Source organism: Panulirus ornatus, chromosome 10 (genome assembly GCF_036320965.1).
Source record: "Panulirus ornatus isolate Po-2019 chromosome 10, ASM3632096v1, whole genome shotgun sequence".
NCBI lineage: Eukaryota > Metazoa > Arthropoda > Malacostraca > Decapoda > Palinuridae > Panulirus > Panulirus ornatus.
In genome coordinates, this window is record NC_092233.1 from 1,087,835 (window position 1) to 1,114,257 (window position 26,423).

The window sequence follows — 26,423 nt, forward strand, 5'->3', positions numbered from 1 at the left end:
CGAACCATAATGATAACTCCAGCCAGGTGACCAGGTGTTGGTGATGTTGTCGTCTCCACACTACAACACTTTCTGCTTCGTCACCCCCGGGTCTATGACTTACATGTTTCCCTCAAAAATATCTTCCTGTATTGTGAGAGTCATATTCTTATGATAGATAAGTAATGAGGGATATATATATATATATATATATATATATATATATATATATATATATATATATATATATATATATATATATATATATAGTGTGTGTGTGTGTATTGAACACAATGTGCTTTTTTCAGTTTTTCCTATCCTTTCGTTTCATTTTTACCAACTATTTTGATAAATATGATCAATTCCTTTGATCGTGTTCATAGATATTAACTTTAGAAAGACAACAATTTCCTCAGTCACAGATTATTAAATGCCAAAATGATTTCTATTGTTTTATCGTAGACCTTTATTGCTTAGGTTGCTATTGTAATGTTCCTTTTTGATATTGACAATAAGAACAGATGGTTTTCAATGACGATATTCTATAATACATTGTATAGCATTATGACCACATACTGTACCAAGCAACATATAAAATGTCATGGAAATGTGCTGTATCTGTACATACCTTTACAGATTACGAATATTTTGTACATCACGCATCATAAGAAAGATGGTACTGAAAATGTATAAGGTTATCGTTAAATCTATCCTGAAATTTAATGGCAAGTAAATTGAGAGGAGTGTTGATGGCGGCTACAGTCACCAGCCACCTGCCGAACATAACTTTTCCTTCAAATTGTAACAGTTTAGAGTAATATGGCGTCAGATAGCTGCAGCCAGGCGATCTTCGGTAAAGTAAGTTGTTGACTGTACGTTATTGAGAAGAGAATGGTTTGTAAAAACCTAAAGGGTAAAATGGAGCCAGACATCATTGAGTTAGACTAGGGTGGTCTGGCTCACACACCATATCCTTATGGTAGATATAATGTATATCGCTATTACTCCGTAATATAAATCATGAACTTTTAATGGCTTTGAGGATAAGTGCTGTTTACTTCCACGAAGTATTTCATGAACGTTTGAGAAATTGATATTGATGTCCAAGAGAATGTTGTCGAGATAAATTTGACATTAAACAGAGGATTATTGTATTGAGGTTTTCAGAGAAGGTTAATGATGTCCTTCTCGCTCTTTTCATGAAAGAAATTTCTCACCTTTATGTTACATGTGCAGATTCACGAGTAATTATGTAGTACAAAGGTACCACAGAAATTACTTATACATGTGAAAGAAAAACATAGTTATGTTACTGGATTTGGATCCTAAGACTTGCTTCAGGTCACTGGACCAGTTTTGGATAATTTATTTCTGTCCTATCATAACAAGTGGTAGTAGGGAGGGATAGGAAAATCACACTAAAATGTTTGCTTAATTAATGTTGAACTAGGTGAAACACTTAGAAATCAGTAATAAAACCAACACAATGTTGAACATTAAGGGTTTAAGACTGGCTTTAGTTTGAAATGTTAAAGGTAAAATATACCATTTACATTTTGTTGATATAGTTGATTATCATGAAAACTTCCATATATAATCCATGAATACAGCAACTCAGATTCATGTTAGTTTTTCATGAAAATTTTATGGTAGATTTTCATGTTTTAAGTTTTACCGAATCACTGCAGTAAATTTACTTACTATTTTATATATATTTTATATATATATTTTGGTATATTTATCCCTGGGGATAGGGGAGAAAGAATACTTCCCACGTATTCCTGCTTATCATAAAAGATGACTAAAAGGGGAAGGAGAAGGGGGCTGGAAATCCTCCCCTCTAGTTTTTACTTTAAAGAAAAGAAGGAACAGAGAAGGGGGCAAAGAGGATTATCCCTCATAGGCTCAGTCCTCTGTTCTTAACACTACCTCACTAACATGAGAAATGGTGAATATGAAAAAGAAATTTTTTTTCATTCATATTCCCCATTTCCTGCATTAGCGAGCTAGTGTTGAGAACAGAGGGCTGAGCCTCAAAGGGAATATCCTCACTTGGACCCCTTCTCTTTCCATTTTTGGAAAATTGAAAATGGGAGAGGAGCATCTCCAGCCCCCCCCCCCCGTTACCTTGTACAACATGCAGGGAATATGTGGGAAGTTTCTTTCTCCCCTATCCTCAGGGATAGAAAAATGTATATATACACACACATATATATTGGGGAAGAGCAGTGTGATTTCAGAAGTGGTAGAGGATGTGTTGATCAGGTGTTTGCTTTGAGGAATGTATGTGAAAGATACTTAGAAAAGCAAATGGGTTTGTATGTAGCATTTATGGATCTGGAGAAGGCATATGATAGAGTTGATAGAGATACTCTGTGGAAGGACTTAAAAATATATGGTGTGGGAGGTAAGTTGTTAGAAGCAGTGAAAAGTTTTTATCGAGGATGTAAGGCATGTGTACGTGTAGGAAGAGAGGAAAGTGATTGGTTCTCAGTGAATGTTGGTTTTGCAGCACGGGTGCTTGATGTCTCCATGGTTGTTTATTTTGTTTATGGATGGGGTTGTTAGGGAGATGAATGCAAGAGTTTTGGAAAGAGGGGCAAGTATGCAGTCTGTTGTGGATGAGAGCACTTGGGAAGTGAGTCAGTTGTTGTTCGCTGATGATACAGCACTGGTGGCTGATTCGGGTAAGAAACTGCAGATGCTGGTGACTGAGTATGGTAAAGTGTGTCAGAGAAGAAAGCTGAGAGTAAATGTGAATAAGAGCAAGGTTATTAGGTACAGTAGGGTTGAGGGACAAGTCAATTGGGAGGTAAGTTTGAATGGGGAAAAACTGGAGGAAGTGAAGTGTTTTAGATATCTGGGAGTGGATTTGGCAGGGGATAGAATAATGGAAGCAGAAGTGAATCATAGGGTGAGGGAGGGGGCGAAAGTTCTGGGAGCGTTGAAAAATGTGTGGAAGTTGAGAATGTTATCTTGGAAAGCAAAAATGGGTATGTTTGAAGGAATAGTGGTTCCAACAATGTTATATGGTTGGGAAGCTTGGGCTATAGACAGAGTTGTGCGGAGGAGGGTGGATGTGCTGGAAATGAGATGTTTGAGGACAATATGTGGTGTGAAGTAGTTTGATCGAGTAAGTAATGAAAGGGTGAGAGAGGAGTGGTAATAAAAAGGGTGTGGTTGAAAGAGCAGAAGAGGGTGTTTTGAAATGGTTTGGTCACATGGAGAGAATGAATGAGGAAAGATTGACAGAGAGGATATATGTGTCAGAGGTGGAGGGAACGAGGAGAAGTGGGAGACCAAATTGGAGGTGGAAAGATGGAGTGAAAAAGATTTTGAGTGATCGGGGCCTGAGCATGCAGGAGGGTGAAAGGTGTGCAAGGAATAGAGTGAATTGGAATGATGTGATATACTGGGGTCGACGTGCTGTCAATGGATTGAATCAGGGCATGTGAAGTGTCTGGGGTAAACCATGGAAGGTTTTGTGGGGCCTGGATGTGGAAATGGATCTGTGGTTTCGGTGCATTATACATGACAGCCAGAGACTGAGTGTGAACGAACGTGGCCTATATTGTCTTTTCCTAGCACTACCTCGTACACATGTAGGGGGAGGGGGTATTCATTTCATGTATGGCAGGGTGGCGACAGGAATGAATAAGGGCAGACAGTATGAATTATGTACGTGTATACATGTGTATGTCTGTGTATGTATATATATATGTATATGTTGAGATGTATAGGTATGTATATGTGCATGTGTGGACATGTATGTATATACATGTGCATGTGGGTGGGTTGGGCCATTCTTTCGTCTGTTTCCGTGCGCTACCTCGCTAATGCGGGAGACAGCAACAAAGTATAATAAATGAAATAGATATATGTATACTTTCCACGCATTCCTCACATGTCGTACAAGGCGACTAAAGGGGATGGGAGCGGGGGGGCTAGAAACCCTCCCCTCCTTGTATTGTAACTTTCTAAATGGGGAAACAGAAGCATTTGGACGAGTTTTGCAGGGAAATATTGCAAATGATTGGGAGATGTATAAAAGGAAGAGGCAGGAGGTCAAGAGAAAGGTGCAAGAGGTGAAAAAGAGGGCAAATGAGGGTTGGGGTGAGAGAGTATCATTAAATTTTAGGGAGAATAAAAAGATGTTTTGGAAGGAGGTAAATATAGTGCGTAAGACAAGAGAACAAATGGGAACATCGGTGAAGGGGGCTAATGGGGAGGTGATAAGTAGTGGTGATGTGAGAAGGAGATGGAGTGAGTATTTTGAAGGTTTTTTGAATGTGTTAGATGATAGAGTGGCAGATATAGGGTGTTTTGGTCGAGGTGGTGTGCGAAGTGAGAGGGTTAGGGAGAATGATTTGGTAAACAGAGAAGAGGTAGTAAAAGCTCTGGGGACGATGAAAGCTGGCAAAGCAGCGGGTTTGGATGGTATTGCAGTGGAATTTATTAAAAAAGGGCGTGACTGTGTTGTTGACTGGTTGGTGAGGATATTTAATGTATGTATGACTCATGGTGAGGTGCCTGAGGACTGGCGGAATGCATGCATAGTGCCATTGTACAAAGGCAAAGGGGATAAAGGTGAGTGGTCAAATTACAGAGGTATAAGTTTCTTGAGAAAGTTAAAAAACAAGGAGGGGAGGGTTCCGAGCCCCCCACTCCTGTCCCCTTTAGTCGCCTTCTACGACACGTGAGGAATGTGTGGGAAGTAGTCTTTCTCCCCTATCTCCAGGGATAAAAAGGGGAAACAGAAGAAGGAGTCACACAGGGAGTGCTCATTCTCCTCGAAGGCTCAGATTGGGGTGTCTAAATGTGTGTGGATGTAACCAAGGTGAGAAAAAAGGATAGATAGGTAGTGTGTTTGAGGAAAGGAACCTGGATGTTCTGGCTCTGAGTGAAACGAACTTCAGTGGTAAAGGGGAATGTCGTGGGAGTAAAGTCATGGGTTAGTGAGAGGACAAGAGCAAGGCAAGGAGTGGCACTACTCTTGAAACAGGAGTGGTGGGAGTGTGTGATTCAGTGTAAGAAAGTAAACTCTAGATTGATATGGGTGAAACTGAAAGTGGATGGAGAGAGTTGGGTGATTATTGGTGCATATGCACCTAGGCATGAGAAGAAAGAACCTGAGAGGCAAGTGTTTTGGGAGCAGCTAAGTGAGTGAGTTAGTAGTTTTGATGAACGTGACCGGGCAATAGTTATGGGTGATTTGAATGCAAAGGTGAATAATGTGGCAGTTGAGGGAATAATTGGTGTACATAGGGTGTTCAGTGTTATAAATGGAAATGGTGAAGAGCTTGTAGATTTGTGTGCTGAAAAAGGACTGGTAATTGGGAATACCTGGTTTAAAAAGAGAGATATACACAAGTATACGTATGTAAGTAGGAGAGATGGCCAGAGAGCATTATTGGATTATTGTTAATTGATAGGCGCGCGAAAGAGTGACTTTTGGATGTTAATGTGCTGAGAGGTGCAACTGGAGGGATGTCTGCTCATTATCTTGTGGAGATGAAGGTGAAGATCTAGAGGTTTTTGGAAAAGAAGAGAGAATGTTGGGGTGAAGAGAGTGGTGAGGTAAGTAATCTTGGGAAGGAGACTTGTGTGAGGAAGTACCAGGAGAGACTGAGTACAGAATGGAAAAAGGTGAGAACAAAGGATGTCAGGGGAGTGGGGGAGGAATGGAGTATATTTAGGGAAGCAGTGATGGCTTGCGCAAAAGATGCTTGTGGCATGAGAAGCGTGGGAGGTGGGCAGATCAGAAAGGGTAGTGAGTGGTGGGATGAAGAAGTAAGATTTTTAGTGAAAGAGAAGAGGCAGGCATTTGGATGAGTTTTGCAGGGAAATAATGCAAATGAGTGGGAGATGTATAAAAGAAAGAGGCTGGAGGTCAAGAGAGAGGTGCAAGAGGTGAAAAAGAGGGCAAATGAGAGATGTGGTGAGGGAGTATCATTAAATTTTAGGGAGAATAAAAAGGTGTTTTGGAAGGAGGTAAATAAAGTGCGTAAGACAATGGGAACATCAGTGAAGGGGGCTAATGGGGATTTCTCGTGATCATGTAATGTTGGAACTTCTATTCCTTTAAACATGCCCATTTTTGCTCTACAAGACAACGTTCTCTTCCACATATTGCTCCCAGAACCTTTGCCCCCTCCCCTACCCTGTGACTCACTTCCACTCCCGTGGTTTCATTCACTGCTAAGTCCACTTCCAGATATCTAAGATTCTTCACTTCCCCCACTTTTTCTCTATTCAGACTTATATCCCAGTTTTACTTGTCCCTCAACCCTAGTGAACCTAATAACCTTGCTCTTATTCACATTTACTCTCAACTTTCTCTTTCACACACTTTTCCAAACTCAGTCACTTACTAATGCAATTTCTCACTCGAATCAGCCACCAGAGCTTTATCATCGGGAAACAGCAACTGACTCACTTCCCAGGCCCTCTCATGCGTAACAGCGTGCATACTCATCCCTCTCTCCAAAACTCTTGCATTTACCTCCCCAACCACCCCATCCATACACAAATTATGCTTGATGTTTAATAATTCACTTAATAGGTTTTCTTTCCTTTGCTGGATGAACTGTGGCTTCTTTAGTAGGTCTGTGATTCTTTTTGCCTCCTTTAAAGTACTCATCTTTTTCATTCTAGCCTTGATCTTTTGTGCTTTCTTTTCACTGGTATATGTCTGTTGCATGCTTTGAGTGCTAAAGTAGTGATGTCATTTATGCATTCTTCCTCTGTTTTGGTACTTAGAAGGGCTTCCTAGTGTGTCACAGACATCTTATTGATCACATCTTCCCAGTGTGTCACAGACATCTTATTGATCACATCTTCCCACTTTATCAGTTTGCATATTAAAACTTGAATTATTGAATCACTATGTGCGTTCAACCTAATCGATTTAGCCTCTTTCTTGTGTAGGTGTTTGAGATGGTAATGTCACATTAGGTCTACATGATTTATAAGATTAAGCTCATGGTGTTATTCCTTGATTGGTTTGTTGATTGTTGACAGAGGGAGAAATTTTTGTGTAGTCCGCATAACTCTCTTTTTGCAGCTGTTCATCAGAGTTGCTTCCAGTGTCAGCATTTTCAGCTTCTGTGTTATTTCCTGCCTGTTTCCATTTAATTTGTGGCAGGTTGAAGTGTACTAATACAAGTATGTTAGGGGCTGGGTTTTCATTTCCAAGGAGGTCAAGACATGATTCTCTGTTTCTTATTTGTTCTGTAAATTCATTAGACCTTGCATTTAGTGGTCTGTAGATTAATGCAATGACCAGATTTGCGTTTTCTACTTTGCAGTGAGTGATATCTTTTAACCCTTCAGCTCCTCTGGTCAGTTATTTATGTGAATTTACACATTGAGCTTTACATCTCTCTTTCAAGAGTGCCTGCTAAGCTTAGGTGCTTGCCAGATTGGCATTATGCTACTGAGTGGGAGTTAGATGTGTCACAGAAATTAAAGAGGAAGGTCGAGGATGCCATGGAGCTAACAGTTGGCAAAAATATCACTGGCACCCTTTCAGAGTAGTGGAACCCAAAACTACCCATTCTTAGCAGTACAAGTTACAGTCCTCCAAATACATGCTCTCAGATGAACCAAGGCTTGATTGCTGACTATTTAAAGGAAAGTAGAACTTTGATGTATGTTATCATGGAGGACAATAACTGTTATTACACAGGACCTGGATATGGTATCTATGGCCTCCTAGGTAGGGGTAGAGCTTCTTAAACTCCCGTTGTTTGAGGATGTGATGAAAACAGAAGTTGTCATAAAAAACTTTCCAGTTTATTTACCATTACAACTAGTTCAGTACGGTGCACCTCTCACCTGGACTAGAAGAAATATGATTTATAGTTGGAAGAAGAATTGCTATTGCTTTCTGGGAAGGGCAGTTACAGGGAAAGAGCTACATTCCTGGTTGTATCTCTTTTAAGTTGGAATGCTTCACTTGAAAGCCAACTTTTTGTAGGAATTGGCAGTATTGTTGGTACAGGGCTTAGAATTGTAACTCTAACACTAGGTATTGTTTCTGCATTGGATGCCATGATTCGGCTTTATGTGAACAGAAGATTATTCAAGGGGGAAGGGTCGCTCCCAAGTGTCTTATCAGTGGGGGGCCTCACAGTACTTGGTAGCTTGCATGTTCCAGCAGTCTTGCCAAGGAACTGACAGCAGTGAACTCAGGCTTTGAGGCCACATAAGCTTAATGAGCAGACTTCTTGTATCTCGAGAGAGACACAGCAGAAGGCCAGTGGTTCAATGAGCTGCAAAAAGAGACAACAGAACACTGTAGTGGCGCTGTGAGTTGCAGGCCTAATGAAAATTTGGTTTATAATCACCTGAGAGCCTTGCTACTGCTGTTGCACACTTACAGATGCACTGAGGTATAGACAGATGTGCTTCTTGACAGTCTGGTGACCGAACTGCAGAAGTTTGAAATTTTCATCAAGGAGCATGCTGTACTCATGGAGTCCAATATGACACACTACAGTTTGAAGCAACTGGGTGATTTTAATGTGTGGAGAGGCTTTTCTGTAACCTTATAATGCATTCAATGAACATGTAACACTGATATTGGTGGTTTACTAGGACCCTCAAACATTAGTTTAAGCTTATATTTTATTGTGGACTTTAATGGGGTTTCTTTTCTCTTGGTATATTAACTTTTTTAGTTTTGTATGTTTGAATGTAGATTTTAGATATGGTTTTACCTGTAGGGGTATTGCCAAGTGAGTTTCTTCTCACCATTAGGGTGTCATGAATTCAGGTCATTTAGGTATTTGCTTTTATATTATATTCTTCCAATGCTCAATATCTGTTAGTAACTCTTTTAGGGAAGCTATATACATGGGTAAGTCAATTAATTATTTACTTTATGTTTTTTTTTTTTTTTTTTTTTTTTTATACTTTGTCGCTGTCTCCCGCGTTTGCGAGGTAGCGCAAGGAAACAGACGAAAGAAATGGCCCAACCCCCCCCCATACACATGTACATACACACGTCCACACACGCAAATATACATACCTACACAGCCTTCCATGGTTTACCCCAGACGCTTCACATGCCTTGATTCAATCCACTGACAGCACGTCAACCCCTGTATACCACATCGCTCCAATTCACTCTATTCCTTGCCCTCCTTTCACCCTCCTGCATGTTCAGGCCCCGATCACACAAAATCCTTTTCACTCCATCTTTCCACCTCCAATTTGGTCTCCCTCTTCTCCTCGTTCCCTCCACCTCCGACACATATATCCTCTTGGTCAATCTTTCCTCACTCATTCTCTCCATGTGCCCAAACCATTTCAAAACACCCTCTTCTGCTCTCTCAACCACGCTCTTTTTATTTCCACACATCTCTCTTACCCTTACGTTACTTACTCGATCAAACCATCTCACACCACACATTGTCCTCAAACATCTCATTTCCAGCACATCCATCCTCCTGCGCACAACTCTATCCATAGCCCACGCCTCGCAACCATACAACATTGTTGGAACTACTATTCCTTCAAACATACCCATTTTTGCTTTCCGGGATAATGTTCTCGACTTCCACACATTTTTCAAGGCTCCCAAAATTTTCGCCCCCTCCCCCACCCTATGATCCACTTCCGCTTCCATGGTTCCATCCGCTGACAGATCCACTCCCAGATATCTAAAACACTTCACTTCCTCCAGCCTCTCACCATTCAAACTCACCTCCCAATTGACTTGACCCTCAAACCTACTGTACCTAATAACCTTGCTCTTATTGACATTTACTCTTAACTTTCTTCTTCCACACACTTTACCAAACTCCGTCACCAGCTTCTGCAGTTTCTCACATGAATCCGCCACCAGCGCTGTATCATCAGCGAACAACAACTGACTCACTTCCCAAGCTCTCTCATCCCCAACAGACTTCATACTTGCCCCTCTTTCCAAAACTCTTGCATTTACCTCCCTAACAACCCCATCCATAAACAAATTAAACAACCATGGAGACATCACACACCCCTGCCGCAAACCTACATTCACTGAGAACCAATCACTTTCCTCTCTTCCTACACGTACACATGCCTTACATCCTCGATAAAAACTTTTCACTGCTTCTAACAACTTGCCTCCCACACCATATATTCTTAATACCTTCCACAGAGCATCTCTATCAACTCTATCATATGCCTTCTCCAGATCCATAAATGCAACATACAAATCCATTTGCTTTTCTAAGTATTTCTCACATACAATCTTCAAAGCAAACACCTGATCCACACATCCTCTACCACTTCTGAAACCACACTGCTCTTCCCCAATCTGATGCTCTGTACATGCCTTCACCCTCTCAATCAATACCCTCCCATATAATTTACCAGGAATACTCAACAAACTTATACCTCTGTAATTTGAGCACTCACTCTTATCCCCTTTGCCTTTGTACAACGGCACTATGCAAGCATTCCGCCAATCCTCAGGCACCTCACCATGAGTCATACATACATTAAATAACCTTACCAACCAGTCAACAATACAGTCACCCCCTTTTTTAATAAATTCCACTGCAATACCATCCAAACCTGCTGCCTTGCCGGCTTTCATCTTCTTTATGTATTATAATGTTTTTATAAATTAGAAGCAATGAAAAGTTTTTATCGAGGATGTAAGGCATGTGTACGTGTAGGAAGAGAGGAAAGTGATTGGTTCTCAGTGAATGTAGGTTTGCGGCAGGGGTGTGTGATGTCTCCATGGTTGTTTAATTTGTTTATGGATGGGGTTGTTAGGGAGGTAAATGCAAGAGTTTTGGAAAGAGGGGCAAGTATGAAGTCTGTTGGGGATGAGAGAGCTTGGGAAGTGAGTCAGTTGTTGTTCGCTGATGATACAGCGCTGGTGGCTGATTCATGTGAGAAACTGCAGAAGCTGGTGACTGAGTTTGGTATAGTGTGTGAAAGAAGAAAGTTAAGAGTAAATGTGAATAAGAGCAAGGTTATTAGGTATAGTAGGGTTGAGGGTCAAGTCAATTGGGAGGTAAGTTTGAATGGAGAAAAACTGGAGGAAGTAAAGTGTTTTAGATATCTGGGAGTGGATCTGGCAGCGGATGGAACCATGGAAGCGGAAGTGGATCATAGGGTGGGGGAGGGGGCAAAAATTCTGGGAGCCATGAAGAATGTGTGGAAGTCGAGAACATTATCTCGGAAAGCAAAAATGGGTATGTTTGAAGGAATAGTGGTTCCAACAATGTTGTATGGTTGCGAGGCGTGGGCTATGGATAGAGTTGTGCGCAGGAGGATGGATGTGCTGGAAATGAGATGTTTGAGGACAATGTGTGGTGTGAGGTGGTTTTATCGAGTAAGTAATGTAAGGGTAAGAGAGATGTGTGGAAATAAAAAGAGCGTAGTTGAGAGAGCAGAAGAGGGTGTTTTGAAATGGTTTGGGCACATGGAGAGAATGAGTGGGGAAAGATTGACCAAGAGGATATATGTGTCGGAGGTGGAGGGAACGAGGATGGAAGGGGGGGGAAGAGAGGAAAGTGGTTGGGTTTTTGGGTTTTTTTTGCCACCAAAAAAAAAAAAATTTTTTTTGGGGGGGGGGGGGGTGCACCTGGAATGAAGAAGAAAGATCATGAGAGCAAGTGTTTTGGGAGCAGCTAAGTGCAGTGAGTTAGTAGTTTTGATGAATCGTGACGGGCAATTGTTATGGGTGTTTTGAATGCCAAAGGTGAATAATGTGGCAGTTGAGGGAATAATGGTGTACATAGGGTGTTCAGTGTTATAAATGGAAATGGTGAGAGCTTGTCGATTTGTGTGCTGGAAAAAGGACTGGTAATTGGGAATACCTGGTTTTAAAAGAGAGATATACACAAGTTTATACGTATGTAAGGTAGGTAAAGAGGCTGGCCAGAGAGATTATTGGGATTATTGTTAATTGATAGGCGCGCGAAAGAGTGACTTTTGGATGTTAATGTGCTAGAGGTGCAACTGGAGGGATGTCGGCTCATTAATCCTTGTGGAGTATGGAAGGTGAAGATCTAGAGGTTTTTTGGAATAGAAGAGCGAATGGTTGGGGTTGAAGAGTGTGGTGGAGGTAAGTAATCTTGGGAAGGAGACTTGTGTGAGGAAGTACAGGAGAGATGAGTACAGAACGGAAAAAGGTTGAGGAAAAACCAAAGGATGTCAGGGAGTGGGGGGAGGAGGAATGGAGTTATATTTAGGGAAAGCAGTATGGGCTTGCGCAAAAGATGCTTGTGGCATGGAGAAATGGTGGGGGGGGCAGATCAGAAAAGGTGTACTAGTGAGTGGTGGATGAAGAAGTAAGATTTTTGTGAAAGAGAAGAGGCAGGCCATTTGGATGGTTTTGCAGGGAAATAATGCAAATGAGTGGGAGATGGATAAAGAAAGAGGTGGAGGTCAAGAGAGAGGTGCAAGAGGTGAAAAGGGGCAAATGAGAGAGAGATGGGTGTGAGGGAGTAAGTATCATTAAATTTTTAGGGAGAATAAAAGGGTGTTTTGGAAGGAGGATAGGGGGGGGGAGGAGGAGGGGGGTGCGAGGGGTAGGGGAGAGGTATGGTAAGGGTTGGGGTAAAGAGGGAGGTGAGGGTAAGATAGGTGGGGGTAAATAAAGTGCGTAAGACAATGGGAACCTTCAGTGAAGGGGGCTAATGGGGGGATTTCTCGTGATCATGTAAGGTTGGAACTTCGATTCCTTTAAACATTGCCAATTTTTGCTCTACAAGGACAACGTTCTCTTCCACATATTGCTCCCAGAACCTTTGGCCCCCTCCCATACCCTGTTGACTCACTTTCACTCCCGTTGTGGTTTCATTCACTGCTAAGTCCACTTCCAGATATCTAAGATTCTTCACTTCCCCCACTTTTTTCTCTATTTCTGACTGATAATCCCAGTTTTACTTGTCCCTCAACCCTAGTGAACTAATACCTTGCTTTATTCACATTTACTCTCTACTTTCTTCTTTCAACACACTTTTCCCAAACCTCAGTACGTACTAATGCAATTTCTCACTCGAATTCGCCACAGAGCTTTATCATCGGGAAACAGCAAACAGACTCACTTCCCAGGCACTCTAATGCGTAAAGCGTGCATACTCATCCCTCTCTCCAAAACTCTTGCATTTACCTCCCCAACCAACCCCTATCCATACAAAATTACTGCTTGATGTTTAAAATTCACTTAATAGGTTTTTCTTTCCTTTGCTGGATTGAACTGTGGCTTCTTTCGTAGTCTGTGATTCTTTTTGCCTCCTTTAAAGTACTCATCTTTTTCATTCTAGCCTTGATCCTTTAGTTGCTGTTCTTTTCACTGGTATATGTCTGTTGATGCTTTGAGTGCCTAAAAGTAGTGATGGTCATATATGCATTCTTCTCGGTTTTGGTACTTAGAAGGGCTTCCTAGTGTGTCACAGACATCCTTTATTGATCACATCTTCCCAGTGTTGGCACAGACATCTTATTTGATCACATCTTCCCATTTATCCAGTCTGCATATTAAAACTTGAAATTACTTGATACATACTATATGTGCGTTAACCTAAATCGATTTTAGCCTCTTTCTTGTGTAGGTGTTTTGCGATGGTAATGTTCATCATTAGGTCTACATGATTAATAAGATTAAGCTCATGGTTGTTATTCCTTGATTGGTTTGTTGATTGTGAAGAGGGAGAAATTTTGGGTAGTCCGCATAAACTCTCTTTTTGCAGGCTGTTCATCAGAGTTGTTCCAGGTCAGCATTTTCAGCTTCTGTGTTATTTCTGACTGTTTCCATTTAATTGTGGCAGGTTGAAGTGTTACTATACAAGTATGTCTTGGGCTGGTTTTCATTTCCAAGGAGGTCAAGACATGTTTCTCTGTTTCTTATTTGTTCTGTAAATTCATTAGACCTTGATTTTAGTGGTCTGTAGATTAATGCATGACCAGATATGCGTTTTTTTACTTTTGCAGTGCGTGGATATCTTTTAACCTCTCAAGCTCTCTGGTCAGTTTTTTTATGTGAATTTACACATTGAGCTTTACATCTCTCTTTCAAGAGTGCCGCTAAGCTATATTAGGTGCTTGCCAGATTGGCATTAGGCTATGAGTGGGGTTAGATGTGTACGGAAAAATTAAAGAGGAAGGCGGGATGCCTATGGAAGCTAACAGTTGGGCAAAAATATCACTGGCACCCTTTCAGAGTAGTGGAACCCAAAACTACCCATTCTTAGCAGTACAAGTTACAGTCCTCCAAATACATGCTCTCAGATGAACCAAGGCTTGATTGCTGACTATTTAAAGGAAAGTAGAACTTTGATGTATGTTATCATGGAGGACAATAACTGTTATTACACAGGACCTGGATATGGTATCTATGGCCTCCTAGGTAGGGGTAGAGCTTCTTAAACTCCCGTTGTTTGAGGATGTGATGAAAACAGAAGTTGTCATAAAAAACTTTCCAGTTTATTTACCATTACAACTAGTTCAGTACGGTGCACCTCTCACCTGGACTAGAAGAAATATGATTTATAGTTGGAAGAAGAATTGCTATTGCTTTCTGGGAAGGGCAGTTACAGGGAAAGAGCTACATTCCTGGTTGTATCTCTTTTAAGTTGGAATGCTTCACTTGAAAGCCAACTTTTTGTAGGAATTGGCAGTATTGTTGGTACAGGGCTTAGAATTGTAACTCTAACACTAGGTATTGTTTCTGCATTGGATGCCATGATTCGGCTTTATGTGAACAGAAGATTATTCAAGGGGGAAGGGTCGCTCCCAAGTGTCTTATCAGTGGGGGGCCTCACAGTACTTGGTAGCTTGCATGTTCCAGCAGTCTTGCCAAGGAACTGACAGCAGTGTAACTCAGGCTTTGAGGCCACATAAGCTTAATGAGCAGACTTCTTGTATCTCGAGAGAGACACAGCAGAAGGCCAGTGGTTCAATGAGCTGCAAAAAGAGACAACAGAACACTGTAGTGGCGCTGTGAGTTGCAGGCCTAATGAAAATTTGGTTTATAATCACCTGAGAGCCTTGCTACTGCTGTTGCACACTTACAGATGCACTGAGGTATAGACAGATGTGCTTCTTGACAGTCTGGTGACCGAACTGCAGAAGTTTGAAATTTTCATCAAGGAGCATGCTGTACTCATGGAGTCCAATATGACACACTACAGTTTGAAGCAACTGGGTGATTTTAATGTGTGGAGAGGCTTTTCTGTAACCTTATAATGCATTCAATGAACATGTAACACTGATATTGGTGGTTTACTAGGACCCTCAAACATTAGTTTAAGCTTATATTTTATTGTGGACTTTAATGGGGTTTCTTTTCTCTTGGTATATTAACTTTTTTAGTTTTGTATGTTTGAATGTAGATTTTAGATATGGTTTTACCTGTAGGGGTATTGCCAAGTGAGTTTCTTCTCACCATTAGGGTGTCATGAATTCAGGTCATTTAGGTATTTGCTTTTATATTATATTCTTCCAATGCTCAATATCTGTTAGTAACTCTTTTAGGGAAGCTATATACATGGGTAAGTCAATTAATTATTTACTTTATGTATTATAATGTTTTTATAAATTAGAAGCAATGAAAAGTTTTTATCGAGGATGTAAGGCATATGTACGTGTAGGAAGAGAGGAAAGTGATTGGTTCTCAGTGAATGTAGGTTTGCGGCAGGGGTGTGTGATGTCTCCATGGTTGTTTAATTTGTTTATGGATGGGGTTGTTAGGGAGGTGAATGCAAGAGTTTTGGAAAGAGGGGCAAGTATGAAGTCAGTTGGGGATGAGAGAGCTTGGGAAGTGAGTCAGTTGTTGTTCGCTGATGATACAGCGCTGGTGGCTGATTCATGTGAGAAACTGCAGAAGCTGGTGACTGAGTTTGGTATAGTGTGTGAAAGAAGAAAGTTAAGAGTAAATGTGAATAAGAGCAAGGTTATTAGGTATAGTAGGGTTGAGGGTCAAGTCAATTGGGAGGTAAGTTTGAATGGAGAAAAACTGGAGGAAGTAAAGTGTTTTAGATATCTGGGAGTGGATCTGGCAGCGGATGGAACCATGGAAGCGGAAGTGGATCATAGGGTGGGGGAGGGGGCAAAAATTCTGGGAGCCATGAAGAATGTGTGGAAGTCGAGAACATTATCTCGGAAAGCAAAAATGGGTATGCTTGAAGGAATAGTGGTTCCAACAATGTTGTATGGTTGCGAGGCGTGGGCTATGGATAGAGTTGTGCGCAGGAGGATGGATGTGCTGGAAATGAGATGTTTGAGGACAATGTGTGGTGTGAGGTGGTTTTATCGAGTAAGTAATGTAAGGGTAAGAGAGATGTGTGGAAATAAAAAGAGCGTGGTTGAGAGAGCAGAAGAGGGTGTTTTGAAATGGTTTGGGCACATGGAGAGAATGAGTGGGGAAAGATTGACCAAGAGGATATATGTGTCGGAGGTGGAGGGAACGAGGAGAAGTGGGAGACCAAATTGGAGGTGGAAAGATGGAGTGAAAAAGATTTTGTGTGATCGGGGCCTGAACATGCAGGAGGGTGAAAGGAGGGCAAGGAATAGAGTGAATTGGAGCGATGTGGTATACCGGGGTTGACGTGCTGTCAGTGGATTGAATCAGGGCATGTGAAGCGTCTGGGGTAAACCATGGAAAGCTGTGTAGGTATGTATATTTGCGTGTGTGGACGTATGTATATACATGTGTATGGGGGTGGGTTGGGCCATTTCTTTTGTCTGTTTCCTTGCGCTACCTCGCAAACGCGGGAGACAGTGACAAAGCAAAAAAGAAAAAAAAAAGAAAAAAATAAATTATATTATCTGTTGAACCTGTATACTTCACAGGAGGCTTTCTAACTATTTCTACACACCCAGTTTCAACTGGTAGTACCATAATTAAGGCAACTCACCATATTTGGGATGAGGTTCATTTTCCTCTAAGAATAAACTTTAGAATTTAGAATGTTAAGTCTGATCAACACATGTTCAACATTGATGCCAGTTACAAATGTTAAACAAATAGAATGTTTGTTATCAAATTTCAAACTAAATGTTCATGAAACTGATAATGAAGTAGTTGCCCATTGCCATGATATCAGATAATAGGAAGGTGGTTGAGACTTGTACTTTTACTGTCAGACCCTCTATTTGTTGATGGAAAAGGTATACATGTTTTACTATGTTTAGTGAGATAAACATGGTCTTTCTTATACCAAGGGGATGGGTTTCTGTTATAGAAGCCAGATAGACCTAGACAAATTGTGTTTCTTGGGCAAGGGCCCAAAATAGTCACTTGGATAGTTACTGGAGTTGTCAGCGAGGGAATTCTTGGCATGACATCACCTCGAGTCAGAGCCAGGTTTTTCCATGGAGAAAATGTACACTGTCTTTATTTGCTCACTGAATGATGCAACTTTAGATGTCACCTGTAGTTGCCTTATGATCAGACGTTGTATCTGTGACCATGTCTGATCATGATATTGTGTAAGTGTCTGCTTTACATTCAGGTATTCAAACAAGAAACTTGCATGATAATGACCGTATGACTAGACAGTCAGTGAATGATTTATTCTGTGAATTATTCATTACAGATACAGTTCACTGGAGAAGAGCAGACAGCCATCCAGAATGTTTTACGGCAGAAACTTGGGCCGTCTTTCATCAGCCAACGAGCTGGAGCTGGTGGCCAACGGATAGCTTATGTTGAAGGCTGGCGACTTATCAGTCTTGCTAATGAGATCTTTGGCTTTAATGGTTGGAGCCACTCAGTTACAAATCAAACCATTGGTAAGATACTGCTTAGGTATATGATGATACAAAACTAAAGAATATTAAAGAATAGTATCTCCTGTTGTCATATTGAAATTTATGTTTCCTGAAGAACTGAAGTTGACTAAGGAATTTCATCAATACCTTCATGAGTATGGAAACTAGTGAGATATTAGTTTTATACAACTGACTTTTGGTCATTCATCAAAACATTGTAGTCCTGACTTTTTTGTGAAAATGACATTTAGGTAAATGTGATATGTGAAAATTTCTCTTCCTTGCTTTGTACAGTTTGAAGATAAGATATTTCTCAGGAATATCAGTTCAGGTTTCCCTCTTACCCTTTACAGTTGATGAAGAAGCACTGCTTCACATCATTTATTTGGATGATCCTTTCACCACTGAAGCTTCCTCTCGACTGTTGTACTTGCTATCACAGCTAATCAGTGTCTGCCCTAAGGTTGACATCACTTGCCCACTGGCTTTCAGAAATTAGAACCCTTGCATTTCCTTAGGATCTCATTTTTTATGCTTTTGTGTTAGATGCTGATGTCAGCCACGTTGTTATAAAGGTCAGCATTCCTTTTTTTATTTATACATTTATACAGAGTGAATGTTGGGGTGAAGAGGGTGGTGAGAGTAAGTGAGCTTGAGAAGGAGACCTGTGTGAGGAAGTACCAGGAGAGACTGAGTACAGAATGGAAAAAGGTGAGAACAATGGAAGCAGGGGGAGTGGGGGAGGAATGGGATGTATTTAGGGAATCAGTGATGGATTGCGCAAAAGATGCTTGTGGCATGAGAAGAGTGGGAGGTGGGTTGATTAGAAAGGGTAGTGAGTGGTGGGATGAAGAAGTAAGAGTATTAGTGAAAGAGAAGAGAGAGGCATTTGGACGATTTTTGCAGGGAAAAAATGCAATTGAGTGGGAGATGTATAAAAGAAAGAGACAGGAGGTCAAGAGAAAGGTGCAAGAGGTGAAAAAAAGGGCAAATGAGAGTTGGGGTGAGAGAGTATCATTAAATTTTAGGGAGAATAAAAAGATGTTCTGGAAGGAGGTAAATAAAGTGCGTAAGACAAGGGAGCAAATGGGAACTTCAGTGAAGGGCGCAAATGGGGAGGTGATAACAAGTAGTGGTGATGTGAGAGGGAGATGGAGTGAGTATTTTGAAGGTTTGTTGAATGTGTTTGATGATAGAGTGGCAGATATAGGGTGTTTTGGTCGAGGTGGTGTGCAAAGTGAGAGGGTTAGGGAAAATGATTTGGTAAACAGAGAAGAGGTAGTGAAAGCTTTGCGGAAGATGAAAGCCGGCAAGGCAGCAGGTTTGGATGGTATTGCAGTGGAATTTATTAAAAAAGGGGGTGACTGTATTGTTGACTGGTTGGTAAGGTTATTTAATGTATGTATGACTCATGGTGAGGTGCCTGAGGATTGGCGGAATGCGTGCATAGTGCCATTGTACAAAGGCAAAGGGGATAAGAGTGAGTGCTCAAATTACAGAGGTATAAGTTTGTTGAGTATTCCTGGTAAATTATATGGGAGGGTATTGATTGAGAGGGTGAAGGCATGTACAGAGCATCAGATTGGGGAAGAGCAGTGTGGTTTCAGAAGTGGTAGAGGATGTGTGGATCAGGTGTTTGCTTTGAAGAATGTATGTGAGAAATACTTAGAAAAGCAAATGGATTTGTATGTAGCATTTATGGATCTGGAGAAGGCATATGATAGAGTTGATAGAGATGCTCTGTGGAAGGTATTAAGAATATATGGTGTGGGAGGAAAGTTTTTAGAAGCAGTGAAAAGTTTTTATCGAGGATGTAAGGCATGTGTACATGTAGGAAGAGAGGAAAGTGATTGGTTCTCAGTGAATGTAGGTTTGTGGCAGGGGTGTGTGATGTCTCCATGGTTGTTTAATTTGTTTATGGATGGGGTTGTTAGGGAGGTAAATGCAAGAGTTTTGGAAAGAGGGGCAAGTATGAAGTCTGTTGGGGATGAGAGAGCTTGGGAAGTGAGTCAGTTGTTGTTCGCTGATGATACAGCGCTGGTGGCTGATTCATGTGAGAAACTGCAGAAGCTGGCGACTGAGTTTGGTAAAGTGTGTGGAAGAAGAAAGTTAAGAGTAAATGTGAATAAGAGCAAGGTTATTAGGTACAGTAGGTTTGAGGGTCAAGTCAATTGGGAGGTGAGTTTGAATGGAGAAAAACTGGAGGAAGTGAAGTGTTTTAGATATCTGGGAGTGGATCTGGCAGCGGATGGAACCATGGAAGCGGAAGTGGATCATAGGGTGGGGGAGGGGGCGAAAATTCTGGGGGCCTTGAAGAATGCGTGGAAGTCGAGAACATTATCTCGGAAAGCAAAAATGGGTATGTTTGAAGGAATAGTGGTTCCAACAATGTTGTATGGTTGCGAGGCGTGGGCTATGGATAGAGTTGTGCGCAGGAGGATGGATGTGCTGGAAATGAGATGTTTGAGGACAATGTGTGGTGTGAGGTGGTTTGATCGAGTGAGTAACGTAAGGGTAAGAGAGATGTGTGGAAATAAAAAGAGCGTGGTTGAGAGAGCAGAAGAGGGTGTTTTGAAGTGGTTTGGGCACATGGAGAGAATGAGTGAGGAAAGATTGACCAAGAGGATATATGTGTCGGAGGTGGAGGGAACGAGGAGAAGAGGGAGACCAAGTTGGAGGTGGAAAGATGGAGTGAAAAAGATTTTGTGTGATCGGGGCCTGAACATGCAGGAGGGTGTAAGGAGGGCAAGGAATAGAGTGAATTGGAGCGATGTGGTATACCGGGGTTGACGTGCTGTCAGTGGATTGAATCAAGGCATGTGAAGCGTCTGGGGTAAACCATGGAAAGCTGTGTAGGTATGTATATTTGCGTGTGTGGACGTATGTATATACATGTGTATGGGGGGGGTTGGGCCATTTCTTTCGTCTGTTTCCTTACGCTACCTCGCAAACGCGGGAGACAGCGACAAAGTATAAGAAAAAAAAAAAAAAATATTTATACAGATGTGTCGTCTTTGTCAGTCTTTCCTGTTATTCTCCCCATGTGTCTGGGCCGTTTCAGCGCACCCTTTTCTGCTTTCTCAGCCACACTTTCTTTATTATCACACATCTCGGAGAGCAAAAATAGGTATTTATGGAGGAATAGTAATTCCAATAATGTTATGCAGTTGAGAGGTATGGGCTATGGATAGGGATGTACGGAGGAGGTTGAATGTGTTGGAAATGAAATGTTTGAGGACAATATGTGGTGTGAGGTGGTATGATTAAGTAATGAAAGGGTAAGAGAGATGTGTGGTAATGGGGGGAGTGTGGTTGGGGGGGGTGTTGAGGTGGTTTGGGCATGTGGAGAGGTTGAGTGGGGAGGAATTGACAGGGTTGATGTGTGTGTTGGGGTAGAAGGAAGAAGGAGAGGTGGGAGACTGGGTTGAGGGTGGGGGGATGGAGTGAGGAGGATTTTGGGTGGTCTGGGCCTGGACGTGCAGGAGGGTGGGGGGCGTACAGGGAGTGGGATGGGTTGGGGTGCTGTGGTGTGCCGGGGGCGATGTGCTGTCGGTGGATTGGGCCGGGGCGTGTGGGGCGTCTGGGGTGGGCCGTAGGGGGGGTGTCTGTGGGGCCTGGATGTGGAGGGGAGCTGTGGTTTTGGTGTGTTGCACGTGACAGGTGAAGGCTGGGTGTGATCGAATGTGGCCTTTTTGCCTGTTCCTGGTGCTGCATCGATGGAAGGTGGGGGATGCTGTTTTGTGTGTGGTGGGGTGGCAATGGGAATGGATGGGGGCAGCAAGTGAGGATGTGCATTTGTATATATGTATATGTCTGTTTATGTATATGTATGTATATGTTGGGGTGTATATGTGTGTGTATGTGCTTGTGGGGGTGTTTATATATATGCGTGTGTGTGTGGGTTGGTTGGGCCATTCCTTGTCTGTTTCCTTGTGCTGCCTTGCTAACGCGGGAGATGACCTGGATATGGAAAGGGAGCTGTGGTTTCGGTGCATTACACACGACATCTAGAGACTGAGTGTGAATGAATGTGGCCTTTGTTGTCTTTTCCCAGTGCTACCTCATGTGTGCATGGGGGGGAGGGGTTGCTGTTTCATGTGGAGTGGGGTGGCGATGGGAATGGATGAAGGCAGCAAGTATGAATATGTACATGTGTATACGTGTCTGTGTATGTATACACTGAAATGTATCATTTATTTATATTTATTTTGCTTTGTTGCTGTCTCCCATGTTAGCAAGGTAGCACAAGGAAACAGACGAAAGAATGGCCCAACCCACCCACATAGACATGTATATACATACACGTCCACACACGCAAATATACATACCTATACATCTCAATGTATACATATATATACACACACAGACATATACATATATACACATGTACATAATTCATACTGTCTGCCTTTATTCACTCCCATCGCCACCTCACCACACATGGAATAACAACCCCTTCCCCCCTCATGTGTGCGAGATAGCGCTAGGAAAAGACAACAAAGGCCCCATTCGTTCACACTCAGTCTCTAGCTGTCATGTAATAATGCACCGAAACCACAGCTCCCTTTCCACATCCAAGCCCCACACAACTTTCCATGGTTTACCCCAGACGCTTCACATGCCCTGGTTCAATCCAATGACAGCACGTCAACCCCGGTATACCACATCGTTCCAATTTACTCTATTCCTTGCACGCCTTTCACCCTCCTGCATGTTCAGGCCCGAATCACTCAAAATCTTTTTCACTCCATCTTTCCACCTCCAATTTGGTCTCCCACTTCTCGTTCCCTCCACCTCTGACACATATATCCTCTTGGTCAATCTTTCCCCACTCATTCTCTCCATGTGACCAAACCATTTCAAAACACCCTCTTCTACTCTCTCAACCACACTCTTTTTATTACCACACATCTCTCTTACCCTTACATTTCTTACTCGATCAAACCACCTCACACCACATATTGTCCTCCAACATCTCATTTCCAGCACATCCACCCTCCTGTGCACAACTCTATCCATAGCCCACGCCTCGCAGCCATACAACATTGTTGGAACCACTATTCCTTCAAACATACCCATTTTTGCTTTCCGAGATAATGTTCTTGACTTCCAAACATTCTTCAAGGCTCCCAGAATTTTCGCCCCCACCCCCACCCTATGATTCACTTCCACTTCCATGGTTCTATCCGCTGCCAGATCCACTCCCAGATAGCTAAAACACTTTATTTCCTCCAGTTTTTCTCCATTCAAACTTACCTCCCAATTGACTTGACCCTCAACCCTACTGTACCTAATAACCTTGCTCTTATTCACATTTACTCTTAACTTTCTTCTTTCACACACTTTACCAAACTCAGTCACCAGCTTCTGCAGTTTCTCACATGAATCAGCCACCAGCGCTGTATCATCAGCGAACAACAACTGACTCACTTCCCAAGCTCTCTCATCCACAAGAGACTGCATACTTTCCCCTCTTTCCAAAACTCTTGCATTCACCTCCCTAACAACCCCATCCATAAACAAATTAAACAACCTTGGAGACATCACACACCCCTGCCGCAAACCTACATTCCCTGAGAACCAATCACTTTCCTCTCTTCCTACACGTACACATGCCTTACATCCTCGATAAAAACTTTTCACTGCTTCTAACAACTTGCCTCCCACACCATATATTCTTAATACCTTCCACAGCGCATCTCTATCAACTCTACCATATGCCTTCTCCAGATCCATAAATGCTACATACAAATACCTTTGCTTTTCTAAGTATTTCTCACATACATTCTTCAAAGCAAACACCTGATCCACACATTCTCTACCACTTCTAAAACCACACTGCTCTTCCCCAATCTGATGTATGGGTATGTATATATGTGCATGTGTGAGCGTTTATGTATATGCATGTGTATGTGGGTGGGTTGGGGCATTCTTTTGTCTGTTTCCTTGTGCTACCTCGCTAATGTGGGAGACAGCGACTAAGTATAAAAATGAAAACATTTATTGGTGCTCATGTAAATCTTATTTACTTCTTTGTGAGACCAACCTTTCCACCTTTCTACAACTACATAGCTGTAAGAAATGACAGATAACAAGGACAGGAGGAGGAGGACTCAGAGCACTCGTCCACCAAACCTTACCTTATTTAACACCACTGACCACAAAGCAGGTCACAGACAACAACAACACCCTGGAGATATGATCTGTAAAAATAGAACTTCACTGTATCAACTACATCATTATCATCTACATACCTCCCCCTCCCACATGACCCCTTTACACTCTCCAACTGCAGAATCTCACCAGCATGCCTAACACTTACCTCTGTGGAGGTTTCACTGCTTACCATTCCATTTGCTTCAAAACTCACACCCATGTTTCCTTAAGTGAACAGATCATAAGCAAACTGCATCCTCTCAGTATGTTCAACTTAAGTAGCCAGCCAGCTAGATTCCCCACTCACCATCCCCAGCAGCCAGCCTCACCAGACATAACATTCTTCTCTCCAGCACTACCCAAAGACCATAGACCTTATGAAGCATGCTACACAGACTATCCTCTTAACTCTTGCCCAACTTTATAACATTCCATCAGCCCCCAGGGGAGCCGGGGGCTGAAAACCCTCCCCTCCTTGTATTTTAACTTTCTAAAAGGGGAAACAGAAGAAGGAGTCACGCGGGGAGTGCTCATCCTCCTCGAAGTTTCAGATTAGGATGTCTAAGTGTGTGTGGATGTAACCAAGATGAGAAGAAAGGAGAGATAGGTTGTATGTTTGAGGAAAGGAACCTGGATGTTTTGGCTTTGAGTGAAATGAAGCTCAAGGGTAAAGGGTAAGAGTGGTTTGGGAATGTCCTGGGAGTAAAGTCAGGGGTTAGTGAGAGGACAAGAGCAAGGGAAGGAGTAGCACTACTCATGAAACAGGAGTGGTGGGAGTATGCGATAGAGTGTAAGAAAGTAAACTCTAGATTGATATGGGTAAAACTGAAAGTGGATGGAGAGAGATGGGTGATTATTGGTGCATATGCACCTGGGTATGAGAAGAAAGATCATGAGAGGCAAGTGTTTTGGGAGCAGTTGAGTGAGTGTGTTTGTAGTTTTGATGCACGAGACTGGGTTATAGTGATGGGTGATTTGAATGCAAAGGTGAGTAATGTGGCAGTTGAGGGAATAATTGGTGTACTTAGGGTGTTCAGTGTTGTAAATGGAAATGGTGAAGAGCTTGTAGATTTGTGTGCTGAAAAAGGTCTGGTGATTGGGAATACCTGGTTTAAAAAGAGAGATATACATAAATATATGTATGTAAGTAGGAGAGATGGCCAGAGAGTGTTATTGGATTACGTGTTAATTGATAGGCCTGCGAAAGAGAGACTTTTGAATGTTAATGTTCTGAGAGGTGAAACTGGAGGGATGTCTAATCTTTATCTTGTGGAGGCGAAGGTGAAGATTTGTAGAGGTTTTCAGAAAAGAAGAGAGAATGTTGGGGTGAAGATAGTGGTGAGCATAAGTGGGCTTGGGAAGGAGACTTGTGTGAGGAAGTACCAGGAGAGACTGAGTACAGAATGGAAAAAGGTGATAACAAAGGAGGTAAGGGGAGTGGGGGAGGGATGGGATGTATTTAGAGAAGCAGTGATGGCTTGCGCAAAAGATGCTTGTGGCATGAGAAGTGTGGGAGGTGGTTAGATTAGAAAGGGTAGTGAGTGGTGGGATGAAGTATGATTATTAGTGAAAGAGAAGAGAGAGGCATTTGGACGATTTTTGCAGGGAAATAATGCAATTGATTGGGAGATGTATAAAAGAAAGAGGCAGGAGGTCAAGAGAAAGGTGCAAGAGGTAAAAAAGAGGGCAAATGAGAGATGGGGTGAGAGAGTATCATTAAATTTTAGGGAGAATAAAAAGAAGCTTTGGAAGGAGGTAAATAAAGTGCATAAGACAAGGGAACAAATGGGAACATCAGTGAAGGGGGCTAATGGGGAGGTGATAACAAGTAGTGGTGATGTGAGAAGAAGATGGAGTGAGTTTTTTGAAGGTTTGTTGAATGTGTTTAATGATAGAGTGGCATATATAGGGTGTTTTGGTTGAGGTGGTGTGCAAAGTGAGAGGGTTAGGGAGAATGATTTGGTAAACAGAAGAGGTAGTAAAAGCTTTGCGGAAGATGAAAGCCGGCAAGGCAGCAGGTTTGGATGGTATTGCAGTGGAATTTATTAAAAAAGGGGGTGACTGTATTGTTGACTGGTTGGTAAGGTTATTTAATGTATGTATGACTCATGGTGAGGTGCCTGAGGATTGGAGGAATGCTTGCATAGTGCCATTGTACAAAGGCAAAGGGGATAAGAGTTCCTGTGGGATGGGGTAGTGACAGGAATGGATGAAGGCAAGCAAGTATGGATATTTACATGTGTATATATGCATATGTCTTTGTATGTGTATGTATGAGTTTGTATATGTGAGCATCACAATCTGAGCATCAGACTGGGGAAGAGCAGTGTGGTTTTCAGAAGTGGTAGAGGATGTGTGGATTAAGTGTTTGCTTTGAAGAATGTTTGTGAGAAATACTTAGAAAAACAAATGGATTCGTATGTAGCATTTATGGATCTGGAGAAGGCATATGATAGAGTTGATAGAGATGCTTTGTGGAAGGCATTAAGAATATATGGTTTGGGAGGCAAGTTGTTAGAAGCAGTGAAAAGTTTTTATCGAGGATGTAAGGCATGTGTATGTGTAGG

At 42.0% G+C, this 26,423-nt stretch overlaps 2 protein-coding genes across 2 annotated transcripts in view; one reads left to right on the forward strand and one right to left on the reverse strand.

Annotated features, from left to right (window-relative positions):
* LOC139750719 (proteasome maturation protein-like) overlaps positions 1–132 on the reverse strand; it is a 34,430-nt gene extending 34,298 nt beyond the window's left edge. The window contains exon 1 of the mRNA XM_071665394.1: positions 6–132. Within this exon, the coding sequence (XP_071521495.1) occupies positions 6–8 (3 nt within the window). The 5' untranslated portion in view covers positions 9–132. The remainder of the gene's footprint in view (positions 1–5) is intronic.
* Positions 133–557: 425 nt separating this feature from the next.
* LOC139750718 (uncharacterized) overlaps positions 558–26,423 on the forward strand; it is a 105,982-nt gene continuing 80,116 nt past the window's right edge. Inside the window, exons 1-2 of the mRNA XM_071665393.1 lie at positions 558–837; positions 17,526–17,721. Coding sequence (XP_071521494.1) covers positions 799–837; positions 17,526–17,721 — 235 coding nt within the window. The 5' untranslated portion in view covers positions 558–798. The remainder of the gene's footprint in view (positions 838–17,525; positions 17,722–26,423) is intronic.